This window comes from Mirounga leonina, unplaced genomic scaffold (assembly GCF_011800145.1).
Source record: "Mirounga leonina isolate KUSES-001 unplaced genomic scaffold, KU_Mleo_1.0 Mir_454, whole genome shotgun sequence".
Taxonomy (NCBI): domain Eukaryota; kingdom Metazoa; phylum Chordata; class Mammalia; order Carnivora; family Phocidae; genus Mirounga; species Mirounga leonina.
In genome coordinates this window covers 17,942,046-17,962,410 of record NW_023270763.1, presented here as the reverse complement: position 1 = coordinate 17,962,410, position 20,365 = coordinate 17,942,046, and the positions used below count along the sequence as shown (strand labels likewise).

Sequence of the window (20,365 nt, the reverse complement as noted above, 5' to 3'; positions counted from 1 at the left end):
ATGAAAGCGTAATGACTCTCAGGACTGCCCCACTCGGGGGCAGGACAGGATGATCCTCCATCTGCCTCTCTCCCCTTCCCAACTGCTCAAGAAACTCAGAGCTCGGCAGGATTATGGCTCTCTGGGGAGCCATCGCCCAGGGACGCTGCTGGAGGAACCCTCACGGGGCTGAGGGAAGCCACCTGGGCAGGAAGTGTCTCTGAAGGGCACTGGGCTTGCACACCTGAGTGGGGGCCACACTTACCCTTCTCCGATGCCGGGGCCAGGTCAATGAAGCTGCGACATTTTTCACCTTCGAAAAGAAAAGAAGGGTTTTCAGAATGTGAGAGGAAGTGAGAGCTTCAGGCTTTCGCCTCTCCCCTTCCCTGAGCCTCGTCACCGAGCAGGGAGTGGGGCCCCGAGCATCTCTAACCCTTATTCGCAGAAACTCAATGTCCCCGAGGAAATTGTGGACAGAGAATCTGCAAACTCAGCTAAACAGCACGAGGGATGTCGCCTCTGCGCTCACCCCCTTTCCAACCCATCCAGCCAGGTGGCTCGCACCTGTCCAAGCCCTGGGCCCCTTCCCCAGCCCCCACCCCATCCAGACCCAGCAGGATGAGGGCAACCCCTCGCTGGGCTCCCCAGGCCTCCACACTGCCCCCGCCAGAGGGATGCTCTCAGGACACACGCTCTGATCGCATCACACACTCACCCAGGCATATATACTCCTGCTCAAACCCTCTGATGACCTTCCAAAGAATGAAGCCCAAGTTCCTTCACGGGGACCCCTGCACTCAGCCCCGACACTCCACCAGGAGGCCTCACACATGCTGTACCCCTGTCAGGGACACGCTTCCCCTATTACGAGCTCTCACGGCACCCTGACCCTCTCCGACACCAGTCGCCTTACAATTCCACTTTTTGCATATGATTCTTGGATGGATGGCCCACAAGTTGTAAATGCCATGAGGGCATGCCCCGTATTCTCAGTGTGTTCCCAGCTCGGGAAATGGCAACTCCATCCCCCCGCGTGCTCAGGCCAAACATTTGGCGTCAACCTTGATTTCTCCCTTTGTCTCACATGTCCACATCTGATCTGTGGCTCTTGCTTGGTGGTATATCTAGAATCTGACCACTTCTCACCCCCTCCACGGCTCCAGCCACCCATCTCCCACCTACATTATGGCGGTAGCCTCTGCCTGGGTCTCCCTGCTTCTGCCCTTCACACAGTGGCCAGAGGATCCTGTTATAACCTATGAAGGATTATTATGTCCTTCTCTGTTCAGAACCCTCAGAGTGAGAGCCCAAGTCCTCCCAATGGCCGACAAGGCCATTACCTCCCTGACTTTTTCTCCTATTAGCTTCCCCCTCACTCACTTGGCCCCAGCCATATTGGCCTCCTTGCTGATCCTTAAATTTGCCAGGTATACGCCTACCTCAGGGCCTTTGCACATCCTGCCACTTCTACCTGGAGCATTTTTCTTTCAGATAGCTGAATGGTTTACCCTTCCTCTTTTTTATCACCTTCCTCAAATGTTACCTTCTCAGGGACGCCTTTCCTGGCTAATCTATTTAATATTCCACAGGTCCCTCCCCTGACTGCCCATCTCTCTTCCTGCTGGACCCCTACTGCCTGAAACAGTGTCTGGTACATAGTGAATGCATAATACATATTTGTTGAAGAAGTATATCAATGAATAAACAAAAGGATGACTAGACAAACAGATGAGCAAATGAATGAATGAATGTCTTACACCCAAACTTTAGGTGTAAAGTTTACAAAACTGCAACTTTTCAGTCTCTTCCAGGGCCTCCTTGACACTGGGCACTGGGCTGACCACCAAGGACACAGTGATGAGCAAGATGGCCCAGCCTCCAGGCCCCTGTGTCCTGAGAGAGGAAAAATGTTGCCTACAAATCCAGCTGAAGAATCAGAAGAGCTGACTATGCTGGGCCCACAGCCCACACAGCAACAATCAAATGGGCCAGGCAGATACTGCCCCCTTCAGATGGGGGACGAGCCCTGGAGTCTGCCACAGTCCCCGCCCCTCACTGCTGCTCTCCCTCCAGCCTCACGGAAGCCACCCAGATGGCCCCTGGGACACTAGATCAGATGACCTTTAGGGTCAGCTTGCAACGCTGGGTTTAAGGATTTTACTGCTAATCCCAGCAAGGATATAGACTTTGTGCCAAAATGGAACCAATGTGAGTTGGGGGGTGAAAAAGACCTGGAAGCTTCTAACATTCTCAATTCATGTGTCTGCTTGAAGCTTCCTAAGTTCTCTAAGAAGGCCCGTGGAAGCCCCTTTGGGATCCTGAACGTCCTTCCAGCCCCATATAAACGCAAAGTCAGACAAGGTGTGTGCTGGCCGATGAGGCTGAGAAGGAAGGCGGGGGCCAGATCACAAAGGGTCTTGAGTGCCAAGCTAAGGAGTGGACTCGTGACTTATTCACATCACCCCTCCCAAAGAATCACGAGGCCACAGGTGGCTGGTTGGGGCTCCTGTGGCTTCCTCCCCAGGCTCTATGCTGAGATGCAAGACCCTCAACTCCTTTCACAGATGAAGAAAATAAGGCTCAGGGCCACTGAGTGACTAACCGGGACCACGCAGCAAGTCAGAGCTACCAAGATTAGAACCCACTGAAAGAGATGTTTGCTGACAGCCAAGAACTGGAAAGAAGGATAAAAATGTAAGAATTGGTAGCGTGCTAGAATGGAGGGATTTGAATGAATTGTTTCGAACTTTCTTTAATGTTACTTTGTTTTCTCAAAATTTGGAGAGAGAAAACATTAATGGTCAAATTCAGACCAACACCCAGGGCCACGTTCGGACTTCGTGGGTCCTAGGCACTTTGGCCTGTTGGGATCCTTCCCAAATTAAAAAAAAAAATTTAAAAGTTATATTTTACACTTGCATTGGCTAAAGACAAATATATTAACATTATATGTTAAAATTTTTCTTTGGGTGGCCCCTGGGTGGCTCAGTCATTAAGCGTCTGCCTTCGGCTCAGGTCATGATCCCAGGGTCCTGGGATCAAGCCCTACATCGGGCTCCCTGCTCCGCGGGAAGCCTGCTTCTCCCTCTCCCGCTCCCCCTTCTTGTGTTCCCCCTCTCGCTGTCTCACTCTGTCAAATAAATAAACAAAATCTTTTTTAAAAATTTAAAAAATAGAATTTTTCTTTGCCTAAAGGTTTATCTTTTTCTTCTGATTTTAAAAGAAACTAAAACTTTTGTTTGGGTCCATGAGAGCATTGTGGGCCCTTGGCTCCATGACCCCGGATGGGAGGGAGAAGGGGGCCCTACAGCTCTGGGTCTCCCAGCTCCATATCAATGTCTTCCCACCACCACTGGGCTCCTGATAATATGTAAGACTGATGTGCTAAGCATTTTGCCTTCTCTTCTTTAACGGTTTTACTGAGCTATGATTCACATGCCATATAATTCACCAATGTAAAGTATACAATTTAAAGGTGTTTAGTGTATTCTTAGTATAGTCACAAGATTGTGTGACCATCACCACAATCAATTTTAGAACACGTTCATTACCCCCAAAAAGAAATGCCATACCTATTACGAGTCAGTCCCATTTCTCCCAATCCTCCCGGCACTGGGCGACCACTGATCTATTTTCCTTCTCTACAGATTTGCCTATTCTGGACATTTCACATAAGTGGAATTATACAATAGGTGGCCTTTTGTGTCTGGCTTCTTTAACTGAGCATGATGTTTTCACATGAATCAGTGATTTGTTCCTTTTTTTAAGACTGAATAATATTCCATCATATGGATACATCCCATTGTGTTTATCTTCATTGGTTAATGGACTTGGGGTTTGTTTCCACTTTTTGACCATTGATGAACAAGATTCATGTACAAGATTCTGTGGGGACAAATTTTCATTTCTCTTAAGTATATACCTAGGAGTGGAAATGCTAGGTCATGTGGAAACTCTATATTTAGCCTTTTGGGGAACTACTAGACTATTTTCCAAAGTAGGTGCAGCATTTTACATTCCCACTAGCAATGTGTAAGGGTTCCAATTTCTCCACATCTTTGTCAACACTTGTTACTCTATCTTTTTTTATATTATAGGCATCCTTCCAGGTGGGAAGTGGTATCCCATTGTGGCTCTGATTTGCATGGCTCTAATTACTAGTGATGTGAAGCATCTTTCCATGTGCTTCTTCACCATTTGCATGTCATCTTTGGAGAAATGTCTATTCAGATCCTTTGCCCATTTTTAATTGGATTATTTTATCATTTTATTATTGAGTTCTAAGAGTTCTTTTTATATTCTGCATACATATACCTTATCAGATATCCAACTTGCAAGAATTTTGTCCCATTCTGTGAATAGTCTTTCCACTTTCTCGATGGTGTCCTTTGAAGTGCAAGAGTTTTAAATTTTGATGAAGAAGCCAGATTTATCTATTTCTCTTTTGTTGCTCATGTTTCTGTATCAGATCTCAGAAGACTTTGCCTGACACAACATCATGAAGATTTCTTCTTTCTTCTAAGAGTTTTATCATTTTAACTCATACCTTTGGTCTGTTATCTATTTGATGTTGACTTATGTATATGGTGTACAAAAGGTGTCCAACTCCATTCTTTTGCATGTGGATATCCAGGAGTCCCAGCCCCATTTGTTGAAAGACTGTTCTTTCCCCCATTGAATTGTCTTGGCACCCTTGTCAAAAGTTAATTGGCTATAAATGGGAGGGTTTATCTTGTTCTCTCAATTCTATTCCATTGATCTATATATCTATCCTTATACCAGTACCACACTGTTTTTGATTACTGTAGCCTTATAGTAAGTTTTGAAATTGAGTAAGTCCTCCAACTTTGCTTTTCATTTATAAGATGATTTTGGCTATTCTGGGTCCCTTACATTTCCATATATGAATTTTATTTTTTAAGATTTACTTATTTATTTTGGGGGGGAGGGACAGAGGGAGAGAGAGAGAGAGAATCTCCAGCAGACTCCCTGCTGAACAGAGAGCCTGATGTGGGGCTCGGTCCCATGACCCTGAGATCATGACCTGAGCAGAAATCAAAAGTCAGACACTTAACTGACTGAGCCATCCAGGCACCCCTCTATATGGATTTTAAAATCAACTTGTCATTTTCTGGAGGAAAAAAGCCAGTTGGATTTTTCTTTTAAGATTTTTATTTTTAAGTAATCTCTATACCCATCATGGGGCTTGAACTTACAACCCAGAGATCAAGAATTGCATTCTCTACTGACTGAGCCAGCCAGGCACCCTGCCAGTTAGAATTTTAATAGGGACTGCACTGAATCTGTAGATCAATTCGGGGAACACTGCCACCTTAATAATATTATGTTTTCCAATCCATGAACATGGGATGTCTTTCCATTTATTTAGATCCTCTTTAACTTCTTCCAGTAATGTTCTGTAATTTATGGAATATAAGTTTTGCACTTCTTTTGTTAGATTTATTCCTAATAATTTTATTCTTTCTGATGCTATTGTATATGGAATTGTTTTATTAATTCCATTTTCAGACTGTTCACTGCTAGGGTATAAAAATATGATTAATTTTTATATATTGACCTTGTACCCTGCAATCTTGCTGAATTCGCTTATAAGTTCTGATAGTTTTCAGTGGATTCTTAGGATTTGCTATATTCAAGATCATGCCATCATAGAGATAGTTTTACTTCTTCCTTCCCAATCTTGATATCTTTTATTTCTTTTCCTTGCCTAATTGCTCTGGTTAAAATCTCCAGCATAATGTTGAATAAAAGTGGCAAGAGCAAATGTCCTTGTCTTGTTCTTGATCTTAGGGAGAAAGCATTTATTCTTATATCATTAAGTATGATGTTTGCTGTAGGCTTTTCATAGATAATCTTTATCAGGTTGAGGACATTCCTCCTATTCCTAGTTTGTTGAGTGGTTTTATTGTAAAAGTGTATTTGCCTTCTATTTAATCCCATAATAACCTGCAATGATGTAGCTCTGAGAATCCCTATTTAGAGACAAGCAAACCAAGGCTCTGAGCTTCCAGTGACTTGCCCAAGATCACACAGCCAGTAATAATGGAGCAGGACTCAGTCCAGATCTGTAGACTCCAAACTCCATGCCTTAAAATTTTTCTAGCTATCTATTCCAATTTGCTATGTTAGAACTTCCTACTGCAGCCAGCCATTCCCAGTGGGTAGAGCTGAAAGGAATCCCCTGAGAACAGAGAACAGAGAATCCCCGTGCAGACAGTGAAAATCCACCAGGGGCCAAATAAAATGGCTCTCACACTTCTATTTCTGCTACATCGACAAGACTGAATGGAAGATGTTTGAGCAGAGATGGTCAATGCTGAAGTTTAAGAAAAAATCATAGTAATGACATAAGGAAGACTGGATATTTCAATGGTCAACAAGTCTAATAACTGAAATCCAAACACAGAAGGGATTTTTTTCTCCAGACCCTTGTGCTTCATGATAAAAATTAGCTAACCATTTGTGTGAAAGATATCAAACTGTACCATATTGTCTTATTGCTTTTAGAAGTAGCCTTTAAAACATCTTTGTCAATTATCATTAAGTTGATATGTTTAACTAACAAATTTAATTGGGGTATAAAACTAAAAACAAGAGCACTTTATCTCTTCAGACTGAGGCTTGTCAATTAGATCATGGAGCTGTGGCATGTTACTGCCACCTGATGGCAGCGTACCTTCTGTGAATCCTGGAACATGAAAGCTGGGAAGGATCCTAGACTTCATCCAATTTAAGTGGTTCTCAGCCCTGGGAAGCCCACGCCTCACCTACAGAGACCCGATTTAATTGATCAGTGTGGGGCCTACACTTCAGTGGGGTTTTAAAAACTACCCAGTGATTCCAGCATGCAGCTAAGCTGAGATCTGCACTCCAATCTGACTTGTAAAAAAAATCTATTTTCTACATTAGAAAAACAATAGTAAGTCATCTTAGTGATGACAACAGTGTCTGTGGGGCAGGATAGGAGAGTGCCCAAGAGCCTAAGTTCTGGGATCAGCGGATCTGGGTTCAAATCCTGGCCCTGTCATTTCTGGCCACGTGAGTCTCCAGTCTTTCTGTGCCTTGATTTCCTTGACTGTTTAATGGGTATAGCACCTATAAGGGTGTTGTAAAGGCTTGACATGGGCACAGAGCTTAGACATGATGCCTAGACCAGAGTGAGTGCTTAGGAAATGGTGACTGTCATCATCATCACTGTCATCAAATAGGACTCAGAGGAAACATGGGGCATGGCCTCTGCAGTCCAATGGAAAGGAGATCAGACTGATGCACAGACCACCAGCATGGTGGGTGGAGGCGGGGAGTGGGGCTGAGAGCAGGGGCCCTATTGCCAGACCCGCCTGGGTTCAGCTTAGCTCCATCACTTACTAGATGCATGACTCAACATTAACCTCTGGTGCCTCAGTTTCCCTATCTATAAAAAGTGAAAACCACCAATGCTAGTGTTTCTATAGTACTTATAACAGGGTGGACTGGTAGGTAGGTGGTGCCAACCACCAGGTGGTACAGCTAGGACAGCTCAGTGGGCAGGAGTCCACACTACCAAGTCGCTGCTGCAGGGATGTATAGTTCCCCCATGAGTCCGTGCCCAGGATGTGGCTCTGCACTCTCCATTGTCTCCCCCAAACACATGGACATTGTCCAGTAATTGTCCCATTTTTGCCCCTTGAAGATGCCCTTTCTCCCATTGCTACCTCCCACTCTGATTCCTTTGACTCGTGGTGGGCTACCAAGAATCGAGAAGGCAAAAGAGAGCATCTCCTCCCCAGGAAGGAGAGTTCCCTAAAGACCCACTGTGTTCCCAGAGATCCACTGGAGGGTAATGCTGCCCACTTCAGAGAGGACATAGAAAGAAGGAATTTGTACAGGAAGAGGGTAGAGCCAGCAGACCCCAGGGAAAAAGTGTTTGGGGGATCCATGAGCTGCAGAACCTCCACAGACCCCTAAGGAGATATCAGGACCTTCCAGGAAACCAACCTGAGAAAGCTGGACATTGGAGTCAGGGGTCAGGCTTAGCAAAGATCCTGCACCCCAGTGAGGATCCCATGGCCCCTGTGGGCCAGAAAACCATCAGCAGTGGGGAGAAGAGGGGCAGGAAAAAAGTAGAAGTCTCTCCCAAAAGTTCTGAAGGCTTCCCATGACCCATGGGCTGGCAGGGAGCCTCAATTATGTGGGGTCTGAATTTCTCCCTACCTTGGAGACTGGAAGCTCAGTCCCATTAGATTAGAGAAATAAAGTAATGGGAGATTCCTTGCCTGTAAGAAGTGAGAGTTCATATTCATACCCACACAGCCTCAAAGGGGAACATCCTGTATGGGGTCCTGATCACTGCACCTTGCCCTGAGGCAGGTGGCCAGTAAGTGGCGCTTGGTATCCAACCCCAACACAAGGGTGGCCAACTCATGAGATCTCAATGGGTGGCAGTGACTGAGACAAGCCAGAGCGGAGTGGGTAACCTAGAGAGGGTGTGCCCTGTCTAAAGGAATGTGACGTGACCTCCTGGCCATCTGGACCAGCCAGGGTCCTGGCAGGAAACAGATGACACCCCGGAAAGAGCTTCTGAAGACAGCTGAGTGAAGGGACTCTTCACAGAAGGGTGGACAGAGGCGAGGGGTTAGCAACAGTGGGGAGCGGCTCACCTCCCCTAGCCGAGGGGGGCAGGCAAGGTAAAGGAGCCTGTGAGAGGTGAAGCCACAGAGGAGGATTTGGCACTGGGAGCTCCAGCCACACTGAAACAAGCATCAGAACCAGAAACTCTGGTGTGGGGCCCAAGAACCTGCATTCCTAACAAGTTCCCAGGGGCTGCTGATGCTGCCGGTCTGGGAACCTCATTTTTGAGAACCACTCCTTAGAGGAACAGGTCACTGTCAAAACCTCAGCAGGGGGAAAGTGAGGCAGGAGAGGGGGAAATACCCCCACCTTTCTCTCCTTCCGCCCTCTGATTTCCTACTGGCTCCTCCCACTAGCCAGGACCAATGAGAAACCAGAGGGCACAGGGGCCATTCCATCTACAGTCATCCCCCCCCCAAAATCCCCCACTTCTCCCTACCCCCACGCCTGGCACAGAAAGGTCAGAGGACAGACTTCCACAGTCACTTACCACAATCACTATCTGAAATGATATTGTGTATATATTTGATTATGTGTTCATTGTCTGTGTCCTCTATGGGATGTATGAGGGACTTCTCCTCGGCTGTGGGCGTTATTCACAAGCAGATAAGTGCCGACCCTGGGCCTGACCATATTCTGTAGCAGGCTGGAGGCTGCATGCCCAGAAAGAAGGCAATAATGCAGAATTCTCCCCCACTCCTTGCTCTTCCTTACCCGTCCCCTTTCTCTCTCTCTCTCTCTGAATCCTAGGAATCCAAATCACATCAAGCAGTGATTTGGGGATGTGTTTGAATTAATTTTGATCCTGAAAAACATTCTTCTCTTAGATTCCCACTATCAGTGCTTTGTATTCATACAATTGTATTCACCCAATATTTATTGGCTGCCTCCCATGGGCCAGGCATTGTTCTAGGTGCTGGGGATATAACAGTGAACCAAGAGAGAATTCCCTGCCCTTGTGGCTCTTCTGTTCTTATATTAAAGTGTACATTATCAGCCACGCAAAATCCATGCACCAAAGAAGGGCATTCCCCAGCTCCTCTGAATAACGCCTAGTGTCTCTGCAACAAGCAGAAGCTCTGTGACCATGGGTCCCGTTCACTGCTGTGTCTTCAATGGCTGGGACAGTAACAGGGGCTCCAGACATGACTGTGGGTTAATGAATAAATGGAGAGCATTTCATAAATTGCCTTTATCAAGAATTACACCAAATGTCTGCAGAATCCTACAGGCCACCACACCTGTAGGCAAAGGTGAGACAGGAAGCTGAGCTGAGCTGGAGTGTCTCAGGGCTGATCTAAGACAAGAGAGACAAACAGAAAGGGGGGGGGTCTTCACTATCGAGTGAAGAGGAGGTGCCCCGTTGGGCAGCCATATCCAGTCTCACGCCCGCCATGATGCATGGACACCTGAGGATCACCTGGACATGACTCTTTGAATGCCACACACCTCCTCCTTTCCTGCTGCTTTGTGCCTGGGGGTTCTGATGTATAGCCTTGCATTTTCTCACCTCCCAATCTCAACATCTTCTCTCCTTCCATTTTTCCATGTCTGAGCCATCCCCAGCCTTCAGGATCCAGCTCAATGCCCACCCTACACCCCCACCAAGAAGACCACTTTGTTCACCAACCACCTACCCTTCCCCAAAAGAGAAGTCTCCCTGCTCTGAATTTCCAGCATTTTATCACAATATCTCTCATTTATATTGTCTCACTCTGTCTCAGGCACAGCTTGGCCCCTCTGGCTTGGTCCCCTTTGGGGCTGTAAATGGCAGATCTCCCCACCACCAGGTAGAAGCTAGAATGTATTATGTTGCCCAAGATCCAGGATCCAATGACCCAAGGAGAGTCCAGGGCAAGCACCATGCTAAGAACTTGGCACGCATCACAAATGAATGAGGTCAGTATCTATCCCCATTTTACAGATGAGGAAGTGAGGCTCACACCAGGCAAAGCAACCTACCCAAGGTTACACAGCCAGGAAGTGGCAGAATCAAGATGTGGGCTCAGCTCCGTGTCTTTCCAAAGCTCTCTCCTTCACGCAAGGGACTGACTTGTCCAGAAGCAGGATAGAGATCCAGGACATTCCATGGCCAGCTGAGATTTTTGACCTCAACAGTGTCTCTGAAATGTCCTTCTTAAACATTTTATTATGGGAAATTCCCATCTTGTACAAAAGCAGAGAGACTAGTGCAAGGAGCCCCATGTGCCCACCCCCGGCTTGGAAACTGTCACTCCACGGCCAGTCTTGTCTCTTTACGCCTGTAGCCCCCACCACATAGGGTTATCTTGAAAAGTCCCAGAAGTTGTGTCTAAATGTCTTTTTGAAAGATTTGCTTGCTCAGAAAAGACAAATGGAAGGTCGTTTCTTCCTAGACTCTGTGACATCACCCTATGGGGCTGTTGGCTTTTGGCAGCATGGGAATAAAACACCTACCCTGAGGGGCCCTGACCCGCCCTCACTGCTGACTGCTTCTGACCCACTGTCTGCAGGGACCCAGCCAAGCTCGGGATGGGGAGGGGAGAGCCTCAGATATTGCCCTCAGGACAGGGGCTGGAGCTTGTCAGCACATCAATCCCGCGCCAATGGGAGGACCCGGCACGTGTCCCCGGCAGAAACGAGGCTTCCAGGAATACACTGGGGACACAACCGGTCAGGTCACAGCTGCCTGTGCTCAGGCTCACCACTCCCGCCTGATGCCAGGAAGCTCCGCCCGTGGTCCCTCCCCGGGGTCCAGTCTACTTGAGGAAAAGGCTGGGCTGTGGCAACGGGCAAGCGGAATGGAGCCAGGCGCACCAGGGTGCGCAGGGGCCAGCAGGGTGTGCTCCCTGGTGAAAAGCCTGGGCTCTGACTGCAGAGGGACCTGAGTTCAAACCCCAGCTCTGCCACCCACTAGCTGTGGGACTATGGGGGGACGATGGATTTATTCAGTTGGGAGGTTTTTGCCGGTAAAGGGTGATCATTTCCACCTCATGGGGTTGCTTGAGGGCCAAACGAGGTAAAACAAGACATCTCTACTTGGGATTTAAACCAGAAAACATCTGCAGAAGGACCAGCTCAATGTGCTGACCCCCACACCCCTACTGTCACTCATCAGAGTTCTCAAGGCTCCATCCTTGAAAAGCGGTGTTCTTCAGAAGCAAATGGAGGTGTTTGGGCTCAGAAGCCAGAAGACATGAGTTCAAATCCCTCCTCTGCCTTTTCTTAGCCATGTGACCTCAGAGAGTGACTTTACCTTTCAGACCCTTTTCCTCACCTGCAAAATGGAAGTCATCGGGCACCTGCCTTCTAGGCTTGCAAAAAGGATGAAAACAGAAGAGTGCATGAAAATGCCTGTCATGTGCTTGGCCCTGTAAATAAGAGCCATTTCTGATTTTTGACTCCTTCTCTGGATCCTAGGTTAGAGACACATTGCACTCTTCCTGAGGAGAGCCGGGAAGTCTTTCCAAGCCAGAAGCAGGAGGCCATAATGGTGCAACCTCACCCTGAGCAAGTGGAGGAAACCTGGCAGGGACACAGGTAGAATGCAGGGAGGTGGCCAGAAGCAGATGCCCAGGGCTGGCAGAAGGTCTGGGGAGCACTGAGGGTCAGCCAAGTTGCCCTTGGCGTGAACACGTGGGAGTCCAGGTCTGGCTGGCAGCGGAAAGATGGGCAGCAAGTGGGAGGGGCGCTGGGGAGACCAGAGTCCTTGGCTGGGTCTCCAGATCCCAGGTCTGAGGATTGTGACTTAATTCCATACCCCACCAGATGGTGTAGTTGAGGTTTCTGTGGCAGGCAGGGTGGGGAGCGGCATCAGGGGACCCATGGGGAGGGGACTGGTGAGAGAGAGGCAGTCACACTAGCCTCACAAAGCAAGCCAACAAATACTTGCTAATATATATGGGGCACGAACTTCGTGCTAGGCCCAAAGTGCTTTATAAACTACCATCCCCACTTTTAACGGATGAAGAAACTGAGGCACAGGAAGACCGAGTAACTTGTTTAAGTTCACTCAGCCAGTGGTGGGAGCCAGGATCCAAACTGAGTCGGCTCAGTGGAGCCTTTGCATTTGGCCATGACCACCTCCTCGCAGAATAAGCAGGTTCTAGAAAATGCCATTCTTCCCAAGGGAAGTCCCAGATGTCCTCCAAAGAGGACTCCACACGTGGCAGGAGAAATCAGCAGCCACCAGGATGTGACCACATTTGCAGATGCCCAGCCAACAGGACCCAAACGTGGCTGATTCTGAGTTGGGTTCTGAGACCCAGATTCCGTGGAACCCCAGCTCCGGGCAGATGCATGGCTAGTCTTTCTCTATAGCAGGTGCTTTCAACTTGCTAGGAGGGCAGAGACGAGCTGGTCCTGGCCCCCAACTGCCAGGGCCAATGAGAAATAATTTTAACTGTTTGGCAAGGGCAAAAGTTCACACACCTTCACTGGCTGGATTCAAGGAATTCAGCTCCAAGATCAGAGAATAAAGAAAAATGCCAGCAAATCTTGTGCGAAGCTTCTCCTCTCACGATCCAGGCTGACAGTGGAGCCTTGGCAAGCACTCCCTTAGAATTCTCCAGAGGCCTCTGCCAGTTCAACTGACAGGGCAGCAGATGGTACACACTTATCTGCTGATGATATTTTGATTTATTTATCTCTTACAGATGGTACCATGCCTTGTTTTCTGGCAGGAGTCCAAAATGGGGGTCAACTTTCTGGGGATAATCATTTCTCCAAGTGGATAAAATAGTGGAGACTGAAATCCTGCCTGGCATCATGACCTCATCACCATGGTCTCCAGACATACCTTGCTCAGGCATTTCAGGCACTGTGGGGAAACCGTAGGGAAAGAATTGTTCTAAAGACCTTTTTATAGCTGGAAGAACCTAAATGCTTATTTTTAAATTAATACCATACTGATTAAATACAAGAACTCTGGACTCACAGAGCCCTGAGCTGAAGCTCCATGACTCAGCCCAGACACTCTGGGTCTTTGTTTCCTCATCTGTAAAACGGGTATGATTGTCCTCTCTACCACATAAGTTGTGACAGAAAGAGCTGACTATCCAAAAATTGTGTATCCTTCTGTAGTGTGGGGTCACTGCTAGGAAGTGGTCACCCAGCCAGGCATGATATTTTCCGGCAGCCCTGCATCCTGGTGGGGTCACATGACTGGTTCTACCTGTAAAGTATGAGTGGTGCCTGGCCCTTCCTGGAGGGGGCTTTTACGAAGCGGGCATGCCTTCGCTTTCCTCTGCCACCTAGATACACAGGGCTCCAAGACTGGGAAGCGGTGAAGTCACATTATGGAAATTGCCTGGTCCCCGAATCACCGTGTGGAGGAGTGCTGCCGTCCACTGGAATCACCTACACTGAAATGTTACATGAGCAAACAATGAATTGCTACTATGTTAATCCACAGACGTTGCTAATCCACAGATGTCTCTGGGTTTCTTTGTTACAGCTGCTACTGTTGCCTTGTACATAGTCAGGGACCAAATGGGACCACACACATGAGATAGCTGGTGCATGGCAAGGACTCAGTAAGTGTTCACAATTATTACTATCATCATCTTTCAAGGGAGCTTGATAAATTAAGGAGATCGTGATTTTTTTATGCCATCCTATCTGTTGGATTTGGTTAAAGCTACACAAATCTGCTTTTCCTAATACCTCAGTCTTATTTCTCTGCCCTTTTTTTTTTTTAAATACCATCAGGAATCCATGAGCTGTCCTGTCTCACTCCCCAAAATCATGTTTTGAAAGAGAAATTTAAGAGGCGCCTGAGTGGCTCAGTTGGTTGAGCGTCTGACTCTTGATTTCAGCTCAGGTTATGATCTCGGGGTCCTGGGATTGAACCCTGTGCTCAGTCTGCTCAAGGATTCTCTCTCCCTCTCTCTCTCTCTGTCTGTCCCCCCGTTCATTTTCTCTCTCTCTCTCTCAAATAAGTAAATAAATCTTAAAAAAAAAAAGAAATTTAAAAGGAGAAAGGGAGCATAGATCGTTTTTCTGTGGCACACAGGGGCTAACATGGAGATAATGGTCCTCCATCCTCTCGTCCTGGTATTTCCTCTCTGCCCTGGGCACAGAATTATCCAAATCAGCTAGAGATGGAGGAGGGACATAAGAACCATGGAGCCCACAGTTTCTGGATGTAGAAACAAAGGCCCAGGGAGTGCCCATGGGTTGCCTGAGTTCTCATCATCGGTCAGATATTGAGCTGAGCTGGAACCTGAATCCTCTGCCTTCCGATCCAGGAGAAGGTAAGGGAGGATGAGAAGCCACAGTCCCTGGCTACAGAAAACAACAAAAGCAGACATTTCCTGAGCAATTACTATGTGCCAGGCACTGTTTGAAGTCTCGAGAGGCATTTACTGGTCTAGTTCTCAAACCACATAAAGGAGGTACTGTTATTGTTCCCATTTATCGGATGATGAAACTGAGGCCCAGTGAGGTTAAGTACCTTGCCCAAAGACACAGAGATAGTATGTGGTGGATCCAGGATTCCACCCAGGGGGCTGTAACTCATAGAGGCCCCACTTTTAAGCATGTTTGGAGAGAGATAACTTAGAAGAAGGATTTGACTTTTCTGCTTGATTCCAAGGAGCAGAACTAAACCCACTTGGGCCCAAGGAGCAGGCATCTGTCCGATACAATTCAAGAAGAGTCCAGCCGGGCGCCTGGGTGGCTCAGTTGGTTGAGCGACTGCCTTCGGCTCAGGTCATGATCCTGGAGTCCCTGGATCGAGTCCCACATCGGGCTCCCTGCTCGGCAGGGAGTCTGCTTCTCCGTCTGACCCTCCCCCTTCTCATGTGCTCTCTCTCTCTCTCAAATAAATAAATAAAATCTTAAAAAAAAAAAAAAAAGAGTCCAGCCATGGAAAAGGCCCCTCCAAGGTAGCATCAAATTTCCCAGTGGTGACAACAGCCAAACTATGGAAAGAGCCAAGATGCCCATCAATAGATGAATGGATAAAGAAGATGTGGTGTATATATATACAAAGGAATATTATGCAGCCATCAAAAAAAAAAAAAACCCCACGAAATCTTGCCATTTGCAACAACATGGATGGAACTAGAGAGTATTATGCTGAGCGAAGTAAGTCAATCAGAGAAAGACATGTATCATATGACCTCACTGATATGAGGAATTCTTAATCTCAGGAAACAAACTGAGGGTTGCTGGAGTGGGGGGTGGGGTGGGAGGGATGGGGTGGCTGGGTGATAGACACTGGGGAGGGTATGTGCTATGGTGAGCGCTGTGAATTGTGCAAGACTGTTGAATCACAGACCTGTACCTCTGAAACAAATAATACATTATATGTTAAAAAAAAAAAAGAAGAAGAAGAAAAAGAAGATAGTAGGAAGGGAAAAATGAAGGCGGGGGAATTGGAAGGGGAGACGAACCATGAGAGACGATGGACTCTGAGAAACAAACTGAAGGTTCTAGAGGGGAGGGGGGTGGGGGATGGGTTAGCCTGGTGATGGGTATTAAAGAGGGCACATATTGAATGGAGCACTTGGTGTTATACACAAACAATGAATCATGGAACACTACATCAAAAACTAATGATGTAATGTATGGTGATTAACATGACATAATAAAATAAAATTAAAAAAAAAATTTCCCAGTGGTGAAAGAATATAAGCAAGGCTTAACCCACCCCGTGGAGATGTTGCCAAGAGCTTCAAGCAGCCTGGAGTGGGTGGTATATCAGACTGGGCCAGTGTTTCCTCACACATCCCATGAGTGGCTCGTGATGGGGGTATCGGGCGCTAAATCACATCATGGGGGAATGATTTCCCTTCCCAATTCCCTTCCAACCCTTCAGATTGCTTCCAGGAGAAAATTTCAGTTTTGTGCTAGCTTGTCCTTAACATCGCTCTAATACTTGCTAATCTTCCATTTCAAACAAAGAAAAAAGGCAGAAGTATCCAGCAAGAATTTGATAACACTGCTCTATGTCAAGCACGCACGCACACACACACACACACACACACACGCATGCATGCATATACTATTTCTTCTATTTTTGGCAAGTTGTGCTGGGTTTTCTATTTCTAATTGTAATATAAAGTTTCCCTTTTAAATTCATTTATGTAAGGAAAATGTGAGCCAATATAGAGAAGAAAAAAAATCATAGTAGAACAGGGGCATGTGGCTAAGAACAAATCCACAAAGGTGATATGAGAAAAACTAAAATGTGGGAAACGGTGGGATAAAAGAATTCTGCACTTCCAGGCCCAGTCCAGGCCACGAGCTTGCAGGGCCGCCACCCTGCACAACCCTGGGAGCACCATCCACACCGTGCTTTATACGAACGGCATTCCCTGGAGTTGTGCAGTGCACAGCCTGTGTGGCTGGATACAGCTGCCACGAATATTTTTAGAGTAACAAATATCCCAAAGAGGGGAAGGAAAAGGGGTAATCTTCTGCTCAGCTGCCCTGAAACTGGCAGCCAAAAGTTCCTCCTTGCAAATGATGGCATTTGTCTGATCCCCCGACAGTGTCCCCATGCTCAGGGGGCCACCATGCCGCCCAAGAAGAGCTGGCACTCAACCCATCCTCAGGAGAAATGGAAGAACACAGGGACAGTGTTCTTGGGGGAGGCTTCAGGAAGATAAATAGCAAGGGAGCAGCACGTTCAAGTCTAAAGGCAGCGGGCTGACATTCTCAGCCATGAAAGTACTTGAAGAGCAGAGGATCCCTGAGCTGTTCCCAAAAAAGCTAGATGACACTGAAACCTGGTTCACCCTGGGAAGAGTCAAAATTAGCTCAAGAATGAAGAATTCATAGTAAAAATATCAAAGTAAAAAACAAAACAAAACAACAACAACAAAACTTTATGTAAACACACAACCAAAATAAAACAATTGGAGATATTGTGTTACAACACCCGGACGTAACTGTAAAAGTCATAGGAGCGTCGGAAATTACGCTAGTGCTCTCTCTCATCTTCCTCAGAAGGGGTCTAATCTGGAAACACCTGGTTCAAAGGCTACAATGACACATTTCTCTATTCCTCCCCACGCCCCCCCCCCCCACACACACACATCACAAAGGTAATTATCTGCCCAGGGTCAAAGTGAGCAGGTAGAAGAGAGATTAGAATCCAGGCCTCACTTGTCTTCAGGTATTCTGGCCCCACACCCCACATGGCTCCTGACCCAGGGCCATTGAGAACAAGCCTCTCATATCCTAGGGATTTCCCAAACTGATTTCAAAAAATAAGAAGAAGAAGAAGAAAATCAACTTACACTAGGCAAGGCCAGGCCAGAACACATTCTCCCTCTCTTTCTCTCTCTCTCTCTCTCTCTCTCTCTCTCACACACACACACACACACACAAGTTCATCTCTCTTAAGGCCCCCTGCTTCAGCCTCTCCCCCGGCCTCCCTGCCACAGGGATGTTTACAGAGCCCAGATCTGAATTCTGTTCAGCAACCTCCATGTTAATTTCAGTTCTCACCAGAATCATCATGCCCTCAGACATTTATTAAAAATGCAGACTCCCAAAGATGCATATTCTCCGTGACCCAACAATTTCACTTCTTGGAGCTCATCTTACGGACACACTCACACGTGTGCAAAATAGCACAAGGTCAAGATAACTGCAGCATTATTTTAAGAACAAAGGACTGGAAATAACCTAAATGTCTGTTAATTAAACAAGAGATATACATTCAATTTATGGAAAATTCACACTCATTAAAACAAACGAGGCAGATCTTTCTCAGAGTATTAACACAGAATATTAATATTAACTAATATTAATACAGAATACAGAGTATCACTATTACATGAAAAAGTGGGAACCTCACAGAAATCTGAGACCTGGTGCTCATATAGAATAAATCTGAACGACTCCCCCTGCCCCTCCTTCCGTCCAGTGTGGTCCACTTGACCTTCCCCATCAGACGCCGTATTCGTTGCCCATTGCTGCAGTAACAAATTACCACAAACGTAATGGTTTTAAACAATACAAAAATCTTTCTTGTAATTCCATATGTCAGAATTCCAACGTCGGTCCCACCGGGCGACAATCAAGGTGTTGGCAGTGCTGTGTTCCTTTGGAGAGGCTCTAGGGAAGATTCTGTTCCCTCACCTTTTTGAGCGTCTCGGCTACACACCCCCGTCTCCCCACCTTCCCTTCCACCATCTGCAACATCAGCCCTGTTGATTCTCTCCTCTCTGATAGACACACCCCCTTCTCCCACTACAACGAAGATTCTTCACTTTCAAGGATTCGTGTGATCAGCTTGGGCTCATCTGGAAAATCCAGGATAATCTCCCCAACTCAAAATCCTTAATTGAATCACATCTGAAAACGTCCCTTTCACCATTTAAGGTGGCACATTCACAGGTCACAGAGATCACTGTGGACATTTTGGGGAAGGGCAATGTTCAGGCTGCCATGGATAGCCTGGACTCCAGCCCCCAGAATATTCATCACTCTCAACAGACACAAGACCTCATGATGATGTACCTGTCCCTCTGCCTGAAATGCCCTTTCTCAGCTGTCTGATTCTTATGCAGACCTTCAAGGCTGAACTTCAAAGTCCTCTCCTCTGTGAAGCCCTCCCTGATTACCCCAAGCAGAAGGAGGGACACCGCTAGCACTTTGAAAAGTGTGACACTTGTCACTTGGCATTTGAATTATTTGCCTACCTGTGCATCTCTCAGCAGCCTGCAAGCAACTTAAGAGTGAAACTGACTTATTCATCCACGTGTCCCGCCATTCAGTGTGATGCCCGGCACATGCGGTGTGCGGGGGGCTGGTTTCACAGAGACTGAAGGAACAAGTGACCAAGTCCTTTCTACATTACCATGCTAATCCAAAACACAATTTTACGTGCCTGTGGTTGTTATGATGACTCCACGTGCCTGGCATATGACATAAGCTCAATAAATATTTGCTTTGGAAATAAATTAATATGCATGCTTAATATTTATTGAACATTTTCTACATGCTAGGCACTTTGCTAAGCTCTTTATAAGCTCTGCCTCCCTGTTTAATTTTTCACAATGACTCTCAAAGGAGTCCTACTGCATTCCTTTGGGTAGTTAACACTAGTTGCTGTTGCAAACATCCCCAAATCCCCAAGGCTTATCTTTCAGCCCCTCTCCCGCATGACTCCCATCCACGCAGTGACTCAGGGACCCAGGCTCCTTCCATGACGTAGCTGCACCACAGACAGGGGAGAGAGAGCATGGGGAGCGAACACTGTATACTTACCCACCTCAGCCCGGAAAGGACACACATCACTTCCACTCATACCTCACTGGCCACACCAGTCACATGGCCAATCCAACAGCAGAGGAGGCTGGGAAACGCAGGGAGCTCTTGAATATTGATAAGCATAGCGATCGCTGCCACGTTTATGATCTTCCTCATTCTATTGCTGAAGCAACAGAGGTTCACAGGAATGGAGACGCTGCCCAGGGTTTGCAGCTCGGGTGTGTCGGACACCAGTTCAAGCCCGTCTACACAGATCACGCTCCTAACCATTGCTTGCTCACATGCACACATCCCGTGTTCTCCAAAGTTAGGCCACCATGGAGGGCGAGGCCTGGGACACTGCTGAGTGGCAGGAAGGACCCGATGTGGGGATGGGACATCCCCTCTGGACTAGCCCCACAGCGGATCATCCACACAGAGATCACAGGGAGACAGCTGGGTCGCATTTCCCCATCTATTTGCTTACCCCCACTGGTGTCAGTTTATTCATCAGCGTCTAAATGATGACACGAGGCAGCTGTTATGGGCTTGATTTTCCCTTCCAGAC

General features: G+C 47.0%; 1 protein-coding gene across 3 annotated transcripts in view; it reads right to left on the bottom strand.

The window, feature by feature from the left end:
• The window catches only part of GSG1L (GSG1 like), a 203,217-nt gene that overhangs the window by 131,612 nt on the left and 51,240 nt on the right, over window positions 1–20,365 (bottom strand). For all 3 annotated transcript variants that reach the window (XM_034988165.1, XM_034988166.1, XM_034988167.1), the window contains exon 2: window positions 245–292. In XM_034988165.1, the coding sequence (XP_034844056.1) occupies window positions 245–292 (48 nt within the window). The remainder of the gene's footprint in view (window positions 1–244; window positions 293–20,365) is intronic.